Source organism: Micromys minutus (genome assembly GCF_963924665.1).
Source record: "Micromys minutus genome assembly, chromosome: 1".
Lineage (NCBI taxonomy): Eukaryota > Metazoa > Chordata > Mammalia > Rodentia > Muridae > Micromys > Micromys minutus.
Genome location: NC_137969.1, coordinates 141,446,206 through 141,462,825, shown reverse-complemented (window position 1 = coordinate 141,462,825; position 16,620 = coordinate 141,446,206). Strand labels below are relative to the sequence as shown.

Sequence of the window (16,620 nt, the reverse complement as noted above, 5' to 3'; positions counted from 1 at the left end):
TCTATTTTTTTGTTTCCATGTAATAAATTAATTGCCATCCTGAAGAAAAATACACAAAATAGAAGAGACATTGAATCTCCTTTAGTAGTGTTATTTTATTTTCAAGCCTGGAGATAGATTGTTTCTGATCTGATCTGAGATTCAACCTCACAGCGATTTAAACTCTTCTGCGAATGGAAGTCATTTCAGGTGACCCTAGCACACCTGTGGCTCAAGTCACATGACAATCTTAATTAATCTGACAGGTTCCTATCTAGATGTTCCCTCTACGATGAGTTTGTTTTCCCCATTGTCTTCCATGTCTGCCGGTTGTATTTGCACATTATTGGGGATACCTGGCTAGGGCAAGTTCCTCATCGTATTAGGATGGTGTTTCTCTACAGTTAGTCTCTAAAGTCTCAGAAAGTGTGGTCTTGATTCTTGGTTGTCATCTGTTAATGTAGTAAATGTTCAACCTTCTGCTGATAGATAATTAGAAATTTAAAGATTTGTATTACTACTTAAATAACAGTTTGAGCACTAACTTTTTGCTTTCAATTTTTATCAATTTCTTTGAATTCTATTATCTAATGTGATCACAGGAGTTGCTTATTAAACTATGGAAGACCCATCTGTCAAATCTGCCTTTTTGGATTTTACCCCAATGAGAAATTTCTTAGTTAAATTGTTTTTTTGTTTCTTTGTTTGTTTGCTTTGTTTCTACGTATTTGTAACTTGGCATTTTAATTTGCATGTTCTCCTGTGTGTTGCCCTTGTCCTTTAAAAATGAATGTAACCCTATTTTCTCTACTTCCATATTGTCCCTTTAAAACAAAGTAGAATTTCTCATAAAAGTGATTGTTTTCTGTTTTTTTATTTTTATTGTTTTTTTAAAGTTTATTTACATTTCAAATTTTGTGCCCCTTTCAGGTCTCCCTTCAGCAAACCCCATCCCAATTCCTTCCTCTTTGCTCTAAGAGAGTGCTCCTCCACCCACCCCTCACCCCCTCACCCCCTCACCCCTCCAACATCCCCCTCCCCTCTCACTGATGTCAGGAGAGGCCATCCTCTGCTACTCGTGCAGCTGGGGCCATGGGTCCCTCCATGTGTACTCTTTAGTTGGTGGTTTAGTTCCTGGGAGCTCTGGGGTTGAGAGGGTCAGGTTAGTTGATATTATTGTTCTTCCTATGGGGTTGCTATCCCCTTCAGCCCCGTCAGTCCTTCCCCTAGCTCATTCTTTGGGGTTCCTGGGCTGCATTTGTATTGTTCAGGCACTAGCAGAGCCTCTCAGGGGACAGCTACACCAGGCTCCTGTCAGCAAGCCCTTCTTGCATCTTCAATAGTGTCTGGGTTTGGTGTCTGCTGATGGCAGGGAGCCCTGGCGGGGCATCTCTGGATGGCCCTTTCTTCAGTCTCTGCTCCATTTTTGTGCCTGTCTTTCCTTTGCACAGGAACATTTTTGGGTTAACAATTTTGAGATGCTTAGGTGGCCCATCCCTCCATCAGGGCTGTGCCTATGCACTGGAGAGGCTCTGTCTTCCTTTGCTGTGTATTCAGGCTGCTGTCATCCCCTTCGGGTGCTGGGAACCCCTCGCTTCCCTGGCTTCTGGGACTTTCTGCAGCGTGGCGGCGATGGAGGTGGCTCTGTAGAAAAGCTAGGTTCATAAAGGTCTTGTCACAAAAACGACACTGGTAATGGCTGGCTTGGACCTGGCCCGTCATCAGCTGCTGGGCAGACATCATCTTTTTCCTGCGCCTACACTCCTGCTTGAGAAGTCTGAGGTGGGCAGCCTGCTGGGCGAGCCACAGGTTGTGCTCCCAGCCTGAGCCTGCTCTGCCTGAGCCTGTCCTCCACCATGCTCAGCTGCGAGGCAAGGAACTCTTGAGAATGCAGCAGGTATTCAATGGTGAGCTGCCCCAGGCGGGTGAGCTTCAGCAGCGGAGGGTCCACCTCCGACTGGCAGTACGGGCACTCCTCGCTCTCCAGTTTGCAGAAGGTGATGTTCACAAGGTTCTTCTGAAGTGTCAGGACATCTGTAGTCCCACCACCTTGTCTACATCAATGGCGCCCAACCGTCTCCAGTCCATTGTCACCAGACGAGGTCGGAATTGGAAGAAGGGCAGGGGTCCAGAGGCTGAGCTGGGGGTGACATAGTCCCTGGGGGGTGCTCCTCCCTCTGGGGCGTCACGTCTCTTCTTGGTGTTTATTGGTCTGAGGGTAGCAGATATGTTTCTGGGAGGGCATTCTTAAAAGCCAACCCGCTGCCTACACTCCGGCTGGAGGAATAGGGCAGTCTTTCTTACCTGTACCGGCCACCTTTGTCCCACGACCCCATACCCAGTGGGAGAAAGTGACAGCCTGGACCTCCGTTGCAGCGGTTGCCGCCTAAAACCTCAGAGTCCAGGATGTTGTCATGGCAGCGTGTAGCCTCATCTTGGAGCTGAAGGCCGGTCTGCTTATGAGCTTTCGGACTGCAGGCAGGAGACCTCACAAATATGAAGAGCCACATTCTGAAGAAATTAAAAATATGACAGAAACTTGCAGACCATGTGACTCTCACTCTGGGAGTCTTTAGGGTGGTGTTGGTATTGCCGGGGGCGTTGCCAGTGCTTTCCATAGAGATCAACTAGCTAAGAAAAAAAAATCTTTTGAACCATGAGGAAGGATCGGACTAACCACGGGGAATTTTTTTTTTCCTTTTTGTGGTATTACTGTGGACCTTGGGTTCCATCCATTAGGCTGGCACGATCAGAGAGAGCAAGGTGGTCATTGATCACTAAAGTATTACAGATTTACTGCAGGCAGAGGGGGAAAGGCTTATAGATTGTGCTCAGTAATAGGTGCATGGATAAAAAGCCGTTGACTGAATTGGGTGCCCAGTTAAGGAGATAATGTCTCCACGCCCCATTTCCCTCATATGTCCTCTGGCTGGGGCCTGTTAAAGGGGACTGACCTTTGCTCTTTGCCAAAAAGCCAGTGGGCTGCTTCTATGAGGGCGCTCCACCCACTCCCCCCCCACTCCTGCCTTCCCGCCCACTTTCACAGGACCAACAGCCTCTCCTCCCATTGATGCCCTGGGAAGGATTTTTTGTGTACTGACTTGCAACTATTAACTTGCAGCCCAGGGCTTCTGTCGCCCTCTCCTGGCCTCCGCAGGTACTGCGTGCAGATGGAGCACAGACGTGCAGGCAAACACCCATATCCAAAAGTTAAGGTTTATTTATGAGTAAAATATCCTCTTCTAAAGAATCCTGGATGTTTTACTTCAAATTCAAGACAGGATATTTTTTCTAGAAATTAATTTATAACTTTTCACCATTTTTCTTGTGTCCTCTGCCCACGATACCCTGACCCTTGATTCTCTTGGTAATCGTGTGTCCCAGGCTGGCCTCAAACTCTGGCTCCTATTATATCTGTCTTCCACTGCTGGGAATACTGTGTGTCATCAGGATGAAATGAGCCACTAGGCAACTTTCCCCTTTGCACACCCTATAAAGTCTGTCTCTGTCATGGGTGCACTTGAGGTAATGGGAGTTATAACACGTTGCTTGTGAAGAGATGGGCCAAGAGGCCACCTCAGGATGTGTTCCTGTTAGACATGGATGTGAGAAAAAAATGGTTGCCAGAGGCCTGGACCTCAACCAACAGGGAAGCTGAGTTGTTATTCAACCCGAACAATAAGGAGAATGCTGTTTAACGCATTGCATGCTGAAGGTCAAGTACAAAACGTTAGTTTAATAAAATAACTTGTGGAAAAGGTATGGCTGGATTTCCAGCGATGCCCTCAGCCCCGTGAAGACTTTATTGGAGTAGCCAGTGAAGTAAGGGCACAATATGGAGTAACGGAAACTTGTAGAAAGGGCACATAGATTGTATTTATTGGCACAAGGACCTTGCCTGGAAGCAGGTTGATCAGCATCCTGGAGTCTTTTGTTCTTAAATTAGGTTGTCAAAGAAACCCTTAGAGAACAAGGCTCCATTGGGTGGTTCTGTCCTCAGATAATTAATTCCTTTGAATAGATAGGGTTTTATTTTTAATTATCATCTATAATACTAATTGCTTGACTAAGATAGTCTTTTTTTAAAATTTTGCTTTTCTCTTTGAGATTTTTTTGGCATCTTACTGACAAAATATCTATTTCTCCAAGAGTATAATGATATTTGATATATATATATATTTACATACTTTAAATATATGTATATATGTACATAAATGTGTAATCATATATACATATTAATGCATACACATAGTATAAAAATATTACTGCTACTAAATGAACTGACACATTCAATTCATCATAAATAATTGATTTTTTAGGGAGCAACTATCCTTAAAGTATACTCTTTCCATAAATTTCTAGTATGTAATACATTAATACCTGGCCATCTAGTTGCAGATTTTATCTTCTAACATTTTATTCTCTAACTTCATTATACACACCCTGAACACTATGCCAGCCCCCATCCTGTGGTAACTGTCATTTTATTCTCTGCAAAAGAAGTGAGCCCAAAACAACAGGGCTTCAGCCTTCCAAGAAGGAGATGGACTTTGATAGACCAAGGATATAAAGCCCACGTTTTACATTATCAAAGGAAATCATCATTGCAACACTTAATTCCAGAGAGGAAAACCATGCAGGTCTCTACCTTGGCTGCCCTGTTTCTGTTTGGAATGGTGCTGCAGTGATAACCTTCTAAATGTAATATTTTAGTTATCCTGTCTCAGGCTTATCTTGGGACCACCATTTAGGGAACTGGTCACTTGTTTTGTTCAATGTTCAGGAATAGGAAAGGTCTCATTCTGATTTAGTGAAGGGTAAGGATCTCGGGATTTTTCTGATCCGACAAGAATGTGACTGTGCTGTATTTGTGGGAAGAAAACTGAGGGTAAATTTTAACTAGTAAGGTAAGATGTGCTGAATTTTGCTGTGTATCTACCAATCTAGGATTTCTCATGTTCCCTTTTAGTCCACTGGGTACACGTGACAGCATATCAAAGAACCGAAGATGCGTGGAAGCCAACAAGTGACAGCCGGAGGCAGAGACTGGAAGAAATTTCCCCAGGGCCCTATGTGGCACGATTGCCAACACACTGATTTTAACTTGGTAAAATTACTTTTGAACTTTTGATCTTCATACGATGAGAAAATAGGTTTCTTCTCATTGTTTCTTTCTTTGTTTCTTTTTAAAATTTATCTCTCTCTCTCCCTCCCTTTTTCTTTTTCTTCCTTCCTTCCTCCCTTTTTTCCTTCCTTCCTCCCTCCCTCCCTCCTTTCCCTCCCTCCCTCCCTCCCTGCCTCCCTCCCTTCCTTCCTTCCTTCCTTTCTTTCCTTCTTTATTTCTTCCTTTTTTTTTTCTTATAAAGTGTATCTTGTGGTAATTTGTTGCAAGAGTCAAAAGAAAGTACTAAACTCATGTTCAACCTCCCACTGGTTTACTTCCCCTTTTCTTCTCAGCAACAGTCAAGTCCGCAATCTCTTTCATCTTTCTGCAAATGCTTTGTAACTATTTAATAGTCAGCAAGCCTCCTCTTTAAAGGGAGAACATATTTGTTTGTGAGACTATTGTCAGGACTTAATCATCACGAGGAGTGCATACTGCTTCTGACAAAAGCACCATGAAAAACTGTTTAGAAAAGTTGATGACATTTTGAAGTCAAGAAAATGGCAGTTCACATGGTCTTCAGGAGAAAGGACTTAAGAACAAAAGACAACAATGTATTTGTGCTGCATCCTAGCGACAATGCTCTAACCATATACTTAAATTTGTTTGAATTTCTGTAACAATACCTATAAATTATGTGCTTTTATAATTTGGACAGAAAGTAAAGCATTTCATCAATATTATTTTGCTGTAGTTCTAAAGAAATTAAATACAAACCAACAAATATGGAGAAACTGATAGTTTTAATAAAACAGTAAACTATTTGTTGAGAAAAAGAACATTTAGATTTCTTTGATTTGTTCACCAGCATCTGTAAAACAAATACAATATCAGTTTTCTATAAATTGTCAAATTTCTTACCTATAAAGCAAAGTTGTTTTCCTTTACTTACGAATTTGTTACAAAGGACTATACAGAACAGTCATCTAAAATTACTCATCACAATACATATTTAAAGGAAATATTTTCTCCTGTCTGCACACAGATGCAGCATGCTTAGTTATATATACAATTGTATATTAATTCTTATAATAATTAATAAGCATCTGTGTAACAGTTTAATTAAAATACATTTTAGTTTATTTAAATGCATATGTAGATATCACAAAACATGGGTTAGAGTAGCTATTGATTTAGATTAACAATGTCTCTTGACGTTGGAACATCCGAGTAAAGAAGAGTTCTTTTCCATCTTAACAGACTGCCTAGAAAGGCAGCATTTTTCTCTTTACTTATTTCACACTGAGTATCTTACACGTAAGACTAGACACATGCCTATGTACATGTGAAACTGTTAAAAGAATCTAATATCTTGATATTAATCACTAATAGGCCTCTCATCTTAAATACTAATACAATAAAATGTAATGTAATTTAGCTGGGGTCAGGGAAACCTGAAAATATCTAATATTCTTAAGAATGGCTGTTTGTTAAGGTGCATCCCCAACAGTGCTAACTGACATCACATTTATTCCCAATATAACTTTAGGAGTGAATGGTACCTCAGTAGAATTTTATTTGGCTGGCAGTCAGAATAATGTCTCCCTATTTCCTTGTCCGGGGAACATTTATTATCATAACCTATTAATAGTTTGGGGTTAAGACAGAGGCATAGGGACTTGAAAACGGTTCATTTTATTTATTTTACTTAGCTTTGGTTAGATAGGGAGTGAGAGAAGTTGAGTATTGGCCTGGGCTTTCCTCTTAGGACAGTGTGTGGCGTGGGATAGAGGAGCAGGAAGTGGGTGTGGATGGAGAATGGCTGGCCACAATGGACACCACCCTTTCTCATGACAGTCTCCTTCCCCTTTGGAGGAGCTTGTTCCTAAAGGCAGAGTGTCATTGCAGGTGGTCAGGTCAAACTCACCTTGGGACAACTTAAAGAAGAATTTCCTATTCTAATAACAGGCTGAAAACTTTACAAAGGAAATCAACTTAACTTCCAAGGCTCTGATAACTAGCAACTGCACCCCACTTTCTCATCACATAATTTATGCATATACATGCATACACACATGTATACATGTATTTTCATATATGCATTCAGAGGTAGTTTCAGCTGAGGGGATGGAGGGTAGTTAAGCCATAACTCCCACATCTCGTTATAACGCATGACTTACAGAAACAAACGGTGTCACTCTCTTCTCCAGCAGACCTCACTTCTCTATCTAAAAAGAAAAACAGGACATTTTTATTCATGATTAAATATACTTCATTTGGGAGCACTAGGGCTTTCTTTTCTAAGTAATCTCAGTATTCTGAGATGCTTTATAAAAAAGTTCCAGAGGAATTTGCTTGCAAACAGGATGGTTAACATAGAGAAGGTTTGGTCTCTTGTCTGAAAAGAAAAATAATTATGAGCAAGAAGAGTTGTTTTTCTTTTCTTTCTAATGAGTTTAACTTCTTGTTGGGAAGAAGAGTTGCTATTAAGATACAGGACACAGGAAAAAATGAACCAGTGTTTTTGCATGTTCACCGCACAGAATTCTAGTAATTACACATTATGGGTTAAATGTTGTGTATTTGTACAAGTATGTGGTGTCTCTCTCTCTCTCTCTCTCTCTCTCTCTGTGTGTGTGTGTGTGTGTGTGTGTGTGTGGTGTATTATATGTGTATAGTATATGAGGGGAAACCATTAATTCTTCCTCTAATATGATGAATAAGGTAAATTTATCTAATCACTTTAAAACTGTTTTTATACGTATAGGAATGTTTTTCTGCATTATATATGCATACATTTAACACACAATACACAACACAACAACAACACACACACTACCATCACCACCACTTGCATGCCTGAGGCATGTGAAGGCCAGAAGAAGGTACTGGTTCCCTGGAATTAAATTTACAAATGAATGCAAGCCTGTATGTGGGTGCTGGGTACTGAACCTGGGTCCTCTGGGAGAATAAATGCTCTTAACTACTGAGCCATCTGTGCAGGCCTCTCTCATGATTTTTATCTAATAGGAAGTTTATCAAGGACGTGAGATGTGAGAAGAGAGGATACAAGAGGCACCAAGACTCTAATGGCTACATTCAAATATTCAAATCCTCAGAGTTCTTTGTCTGTCTATCCGGTAGTGCCCTATACACTTTCAATATCTGAGTTTATGTGTTGACTAACTGTTCACTGAAAGACTAGATCCCAATCCTGAAGCGGGTGGTGTTCCTTGTACAGAAGTTGTGTGCCTTCCCGTCTATAAACCCTTCACATTGCGGTGGTTAGAGTAGGTAACTTACCTGGTTACAAAAAAACGGTGGTTCCTGGCTGATAGATTTGGCCTCGTTAGGCTCAGGTCCTTCAGGTTTTGCTTCAGTGGGCTCAGCAGTAATAAGTTTCCTCACATCAGACTGGCTTGCCGTAAGTTCAGCTGGAGGCAGTTGGCTTGCAGCAGAATCTGCTGCAGAGAGCTTGGCTTCAGCAGCCTGGTCTGCAGCAGGTAAGGCCGGCAGAGACTGTACTACTGCAGGTTCACCTGAAGTAGGTTTGTTTTCAGGAACGAGTATAGACTGTGCTCCCACAGATACGGGTAGAGTGGGTTCAGCAGGCATAGCCAACTCGTGGGGGGGAACAAGTTCAGGTGCACCAAAATGGGCTGGGGCAGGCTCCGGTGCGCCAAAATGGGCTGAGGCAGGCTCCGGTGCGCCAAACTGGGCTGAGGCAGGCTCTGGTGCGCCAAACTGGGCTGAGGCAGGCTCTGGTGCACCAAACTGGGCTGAGGCAGGCTCCGGTGCAAGAGGTTTGGGTTCAGAGGCGGGCATGGGTGTTCCAGCTTTGACTGCAGGAGGCAGCACTGAAATGACTTTGTCTACAGGGAACTCAGGTACCAGACCCTCGCCTTCAGCGGGCACAGCAGAAGCTGCTCCAGACTCAGGTCCAACAGGTGAGATGATAGAAATCTTTGGAGGTATGACAAAGGGGTATGGCCTAGGAGGAAAGGGTTGGGGAGGAGGAAGAGGAAGGATTGCAGGACTTTTCTGTTGAGCATCAGCTGGGTAGTTAGGGCTCTGGAATATATAGCTAAGTTTAGAAGAAGTGGGAATCCAAGAAAAGAGAGGCAGCCCTCTTTCAACCTCAGAATTTCCAGGGAATTTGGTGATGGCGTTTTCTTGTTGCGGGTTAAGAGGAGGCAAAAGAAAAGGTGGCAAGTTATCATTCCATAAGCCATACGGGATATTCAGAGATGGATTAAGTGGGTAGCGATTTCCAAAGTAATCCTGAACAGAAGGAAAGGAGTTCATGGCAGTTAGATGCTCGTTTGTACACGTAGCCATATTTATTTCTGTTAGGACTGTGGTCATCTATTGATAATGTTTTCAAAGGAACACTGCTTTAGTCTTTAACAACTAATATGCATCCATAATTATCAGAATGAAAACAGTTTCAGAAACTCTAGTCAATCCAAATGGAAGGAGGAGCACTTTGTATGCAGGTGGAGTGTTCCATATTATGGAGTGCACTGCCTAGGTTATGGTGGGCATGGCTGAGACGTGCATCAAGTGCAGCTTACAAGAGGGTAAAGGACTTGTTCTTCCAGGCTGCTGTCCCTCGTGTTCTTTATCTGTGCTTGCTGCCCCTGACATCCCCCTTCTCTGTAAATTGTCCTACTCGAAGCCTTCAGGTCCATATGCTTCTCCCAGATGTAGTACTATTTGTGACCTGTGTCCCACATTTGTCCTGTTTCCTCAAACTGCCATCTCCTCCAAGGTCTTGTTATCAGAAGGGCAGGCTGAAAATGTGGAAAATGGATTTGCTTTCTCATATATAAATTTCCCAGTGATGTTTCTGTTTTAAATGCTTATTTTAATAATATTGGTCATGAATTTACCCACCAAATATCAGTGTTCTTCTTGTGGTAGGACCTCTACCTATTCCTCTGGTGGCTCTACTGGATTTATCTACCCTGTTCAGAAAGACTGTTAGGGACCTCAGGTCACATAATTAGGTAAAAATTCACAGAAAATGGGACTGGTTAATACTCCTGTACATATAATATTTTATATCCTATCATAACCCCCCTGGTTTACAAATCAGGATCTTAGGATTTATATAGGTACAGCTTGACTGTCAGTCAAAGAACTCTCCTCCATGTGTTTTATGCCCAGAGTTGTTTTATTTAGATGCATTCCAAGGAGCTTTCCTAGTAGACTCCATGTGGGCACAGATTCAGTTTTCACACTTTCTTTTGTAAAGTGCTGCCTTCCTTGTTAGTTATACTTTTTATAAAGACAAACTTTATAAGATTTTGCTTTTTTTTAGTCTGCTCAACCCCCGATGCGCACACAGTGATGGGTAGGATGCCAGCATGGGTAAAAAGTCCTGTCATGCACATGCATATGCGCAGGGCGGGGGGCATGAGTAAACAGAAGAGAACAGGTTCTTAAATGAGTCCTCTAGTCCCTCAAGAACAAAAGCACAGTAAAGCCCAACTGTTTAACATTATTTGATGGAAAGTGATATCTTAAAGAAAAAAATAGTTCACACTACATATTAATATATTTAAATATAGAAAAGCAAAAGAGGTGGATTCACTTTACCTCTTCAGTGGATGAGGGCGATTTCTGAAACAAAAGAGTTGTAAAGCTGATACCTTTGAAAGCAATAAGAAATTCAAATCTCTGCTTACCATTGGAGGAGCTGTGAGCAGTGACAGTTTTGGAATTTTCTCTTTTAAGAGCCATGGACCATCACCCTGTCTCCGGTTATCCTGTAACTATTTATCATCTCATCATTATCTTTTTTTTTCTTTTGAGAGAGTGTCTCGTTACACGGCCAGGTCCTTGATATGCAGACCATATCATGACCTCATCATGTAGGCTGTATGCTGATCTCAAAGATAGGGCCATCCTCCCTGCTTGGCCTCAGGTTCTAGGAGCATAAGCATGTACCATGGTGCCTGGGTTTCAGTGAGCATCCTTTATATATGATGTGATTCCTGACAGTGTTAGTGAGGAGAAGAACCCAAGGCTCAGTGACTCAATGGTTCTCAGGGCAGGGGTGTGGGGGAGGAAAATCACTTCTACTCTGCTGTTAAATGAACATAGAATAAGAAGACTTGTAATGACATACTGCTAGAGCAATTCATCAGTGTATTGCTCAGCCATCACCAGAGAAGTGTTTTTCAGTAGATGGTAGTTAACACAGAGAATCACTGCTTGACCTTGAAGTGCTTAGCCTTTAATGAGATGTCTTTATCAAAACCCTAGACTCAAGGATCAGGTATGCATTGAGAAGAGGAGACAGAAAGAATGAAAGAGCCAGAGGTGCTGGAGGACTGGCTCCAAGGAACCTGTTTCTTCCAGATACAAGGCTGATCCACATACTGACTCACAGACACCATACAGGAGACCAGCGAAGAAGAGGCAGCGGACACAAAGTCCCACCCTTAGCCAAGAAGATATTTGCAATTGATTCCTGCTGGAGAGGGAACAATTGTTTTTCTCCAGTGGAATGACTCGCTGCAGGCCTGGCCTCATGCTCAGGAGCGCTTTATCAACCCAAAACAGACTGTCTGTTTCTCTGTGCGTGCTTTTCTTGTGTTATTGTCTGGTGTTCTTTGTCTTCCTGATTTTGTCCTGTTTCGTTTTTCTGTTGTTTTGGTTTTTGGAGTTTTTTTGAGAGAGAAAGACTCTGAAGTTGGGAGGGTGTGGAGGTGGGGAGGGAGATGTAGCATGATCAAAATACAATGTATGGACATTTGAAAGAAACAGAATGTTATAGACATGAATAGAATTTAAAGACTGAGAAGATGGCTCAGCCAGCAAAGTGCCTGTTGTGCCTGCCAGCCAGCATGATGGCCTACATTTTATCACCAGCACCCATATAAAAGCCAGACATGACAGAGTGGTAAAAAAGACTGAAGAAGCTGAAGAAGGGTTTGCAACCCTATAGAAAGAACAGTATCAACCAACCAGACCCCCCAGAGCTCCCAGAGACTAAACCACCAACCAAAGAGCACACAAGGCGGGCCCCATGGTTCCAGATGCACATGTAGCAGAGGATGGCATCGTCAGGCATCAAGGAGAGAAGAGGTTGTTGGCCCTGTGAAAGTTCAACAAAGTGTAGGGAAATGCCAGAACAGGGAGATGGGAAGGAGTGAGTTGGTGAGGGAACACTTTCTTAAAGGCAGGGGGAGGGAGGAAGGGATAGGCAAATTCCAGAAGGGAAACTGGGACAGGGGATAACATTTGAAATGTAAGTTAAAAAAATTTTTAAAAAAGCTTTGAACTAAACTCAAAGAACTAGTAAAATATGAAGGATATTAAGTATATAGAATTATATAAAATATCCAGACACAGAAGTATGCACCTATAATCTCAGTTTGAGGTGCAGGGAAGAGTAGGACATGCAGAGAGGAGGCTAGCTACAGTTTGCTGGCCACCAAGCCTGGCCTAATCATGGAGGGAACAAGAGAAGAAATGCTGGCTTGAACTATAAGGCAGAGGACAATGGGGGAAGATGTTAACTTAAACCTCTGCCCTCCACAGCAATATCCACACACAGTACCACTTAGATTTCCTGCTCACAATCCGTTAGAAACTCTCAGGTACCAGAGCCAAAACTTTTGATTCGTTTTTATATCTCATTTCTTGTTTACAACAGATACATATTTTATCACCATTTGTGCTTCTATGAAATCTTAGCTGTGAAATGAGGCCCTCAGCAGAGCTTCTCAGTAAATGTACATCTTTTCTGGGACCTTTAGGTATCTTAAGCTTTTTCTTGAATAGGATTATATGACACACAGATACACGGACACACACACACACACACACACACACACACACACACACACACACCAACACTACACCCGCCGCAGCCAGCCAAACTTTCCATTTCAAATTTAATAGCACTTTCCAGTTTTAGGCTGATTTTTCTAGAATTATCAATCTTAAAGTTTTCCAATGGGTTTTCTCCTCCATATTCTGTAAGGTATTGGATATCTACAATAAATAACATTCCAGAGTCCCATGACTGTTAATGTGAATTTCAAATATATGTACATTGTTTTAATTTTGAAAAGTTTCAAAGGCTTTCAGCTGCCTTGCCAGAAGTTTTGCTGTTTTTATTCAAAAGCATTTACATACAGATCCACAACACACTCATGGCTAAGGATACTTGTAGCTTTCTTAGCACATGTTTGCCATCAGAATTTGAGATAGAGATTATAAATAACTAAGGAAAACCAAATATTTGTCAGTACATTTGTCTCCTACATGAGATAATTCATGGCTCTTTGCTGCACAGAAGTCACTCAGCTCCTTGGAATATACACTCATACTATTGGGAGTTCCTAGAATCCAGACGGAACTGAGCCAGGCACAACGGTAGATGTTTATAACCCTCAGGAGGTGGAGGTGGGAGGATGGCAAGTTAAGATCATGGTTAGAGACAGAACATTTAAGGCCAGCCTGGGCTGCATAGGACCCTTTCCCTACCTCCTAATCAGACAAAAATCAACTCATATGCAAACAAGATGTGTAACTGAACATATAGTTGTTTAGCACCTTGTTTACTTCTGTTCTAATCTTCATGCCAATGTTTTTCCATTGGTTATATTATTCAATTACAAATTAAGAAATATCATAGAGGCATGAAGATAAATCAGGGCTTAACAAACTTTGATTTCACCATAAAAGGGGTTCAATTTATGCTTCTGGTCCTCAGAAGTGAAGGCTTGTTGGCAAAAACATTTAGCATAAGTATATTTATGTCCTACATTTTCCCACCTAATCTGAAGAAATTAATAAAAGAAATATTTGGAGAGCAATTAAAGTCAGTTTCATTGCCCAGAAAAAATAAATTTAAATGCAAATATACTTTAATATTAAAGCAATAATTTTAAAGGAATTGAATTGTTTTACCTTATGAATGAAGGGATAACGTCTCTAAAAAAAAAAAAGAAAAATATTTTAATGTGGTTATTTGTTTGAGAACACCTACATACAGACTTTCCTTTTGCTGAAGAATTCAAATTGTCTTATCACAAGTCTTTCTTGGTCTGAAGTGATTAGCTTTGCCGTCATAATCATTGTGATGTTTTGGACAGAGGATTTTATTTTGGTGAAATAGAATTTGGTGTGCAACATTGTGTATGCAGGTAAATCTTTGCCATGTTAGGGGGCATCTGGCTCTTATTCATAGATTTTGTGTTTTGCCACTTTGGTGTTGCTGTGTGTGTGTGTGAACACACATGTATGTTTATGTATGTATGTGTGTATGTGTGTTCATGTGTGTGTTTGTGTTATATATGCATGCATGTGTATTTGTGTGTATGCCTATATGTGTATGTATGTGTGTATGTATGTGTGTATATGTGTATGTGTGTTTGTGTGTGTATGTGTGTATGTATGTCTGTGTGTATGTGTATGCATATGTGTGTTTCTGTATGTGTGTGTATGTTTGTATATGTGTGTGTGTGCCTATATGTGTGGTTTCTTGCCATTTTTGTAGACCTATACATTTTTTCTAATGAAACTTAATTTTGTCTTCTGAATTCACTGTATAAACTTTATTATGACCTCTGAATTTACCATAGATAAGGTACCTTACAGAATAACAGCTAGCGTAGGAAGCTCAGCATAAACTGCTACAACCACTCTGGAAACTAGTCTGGTGGTTCCTCAGAAAATTGGACATAGTCCTACCTGAAGACCCAGTTATTCCACTTCTGGGCATATACCCCAGAGATGCTCCAACATACAATAAGGGGACATGCATCACAATGTTCATAGCAGCCCTATTTATAATAGCCAAAAGCTGGAAAGAACCCAGATGTCCTTCAGTAGATGAATAGATACAAAAATTGTGGTATATTTGCACAATGGAGTACTACTCAGCTATCAGAAACAATGACTTTATGAAATTCCTAAGAAAATGGATGCATCTAGAGAATATCACTCTGAGTGTGGTAATCCAGTCACAAAAGAACAGAAATAATATGCAGTTACTGATAATTGGATACTAACCCCAGAAAGCTCTGAACACCCCAGAAACAACTCACAGGCCATATGAATCACAAGAAAAACAAAGGCCAAAAAGCCTCAGTCCTTCTTAGGAAAAAAAATGTGTAGCACCCTCTCAGAGTGTGGTACATCTGGACCTTAAATCACTAATAATCCAAGAGCTAAGAATATAGCCTTGTGGCAATTTTTGGTATTCAAAGATTATTATTCTTAATCTATACTCACTAAGAAAACTGTTTCCATGTTATGTTCTGTCCTACATGTACTTTATGCTTATGGTAACTAGTGGGATTTCGCTGCATGCAATCAAACCTCTAAAAGAATTAAGTACTGGCAAAAAATATTCATTTAGTGTTATGCCAAAATGCCTTTAGAAATTTGTATATGTATCCCTCTTTTTTAAAAATAAATTTGTAAGAGAGAGAAAGAATTACAAATTGATTTAGGTACGTTTAAGGGGCATAATGATACCTGGAAACTTAGCCAAAATGCTAATAACAATTAGAAGTGTCATGTGGTTTGAATGTCTCCTTGATATTAGACATTTTGCTAAGCATTTTCAGTAATTATCTCATTTAGTGTCACAGTAGTTGCTTGGACTGGATGATCATCCTGCTTTGCCAGAGAGAGTTTAACACACTGATTTGTTAGAATTAAAACTGTTTTCAACCCCATAAATTCATGCCCAGCAACAAGGAGGCAAAGGCAGACAAATCCCCGAGTTTGAGGCCAGCTTGGTCTCCATAAGATGAGCCAGGACTACATAGTGGGATTCTGAATGAAAAAGAAATGTAGAGTCTTACCAGCTCACCTTACACATAGTCATGCCCCTTTGAGCGTCCGTTGGATCTCTCCATGTCTCAGCAATGGGATTTCACTGCCAGAGAACCCTGCTAAAATTGTCTGTACAGGACTGTAATTCCATATGTTTTCTCCTTCCAACTTCCTGAATCTGAACTCACATTCTTACCATGCTGTTGATCTGTTCTAGGTTGTAGATCCACATTATTTGGCTTTTCAACATTTAGACACAGCCACATGATGATTTGACGAAGCACTGTCCTCCCTTCATCTTCAGTATGACTCCTCCCCAATACTCGCTGGATACATGTACCCATTGCTACAGGTCTTGAGAGTTCGGCTACTTACCCTCCTTGCAAAAGCGACACACATGACGCAGGCCCAAAGAAGTAACTTCATTTTGATGGAGCCTATGAACATAAATAGTAGAACTTGTTTTTCTGAACGTATACAGTATATATTTTTCTCTGAGACAGAAAAATATTTAAAATGGGCTGGCTTTACTAGACTGATGAAGAAGATACTGAACAGAAAAGTTGGACTGCCATTTAACTACTAACAGCATGGCTTGGCCGGGAAGACACAAAACACATTCATTTTGTTTTCTCTTTTCAGTAATTAACTTCAGACTAAATTTTCTTTACATGGAAGTCACCTCATTGTTTTTGTAATTTGTCTTGGAGGCCATACCAGGAAAGTAGTCACAC

General features: G+C 41.0%; 1 protein-coding gene across 1 annotated transcript; it reads right to left on the bottom strand.

Annotated features, from left to right (window-relative positions):
• Positions 1–1,735: 1,735 nt before the first annotated feature.
• PRR27 (proline rich 27) lies at positions 1,736–16,312 on the bottom strand (the record flags this gene model as incomplete). Its single annotated transcript, XM_080911049.1, has 7 exons — positions 1,736–2,033; positions 2,284–2,490; positions 7,304–7,311; positions 8,387–9,364; positions 10,685–10,708; positions 14,012–14,035; positions 16,262–16,312. The coding sequence occupies 7 exons, from the start codon at positions 16,310–16,312 to the stop codon at positions 1,736–1,738; spliced, it is 1,590 nt and encodes a 529-aa protein (XP_080767175.1).
• Positions 16,313–16,620: the final 308 nt, after the last annotated feature.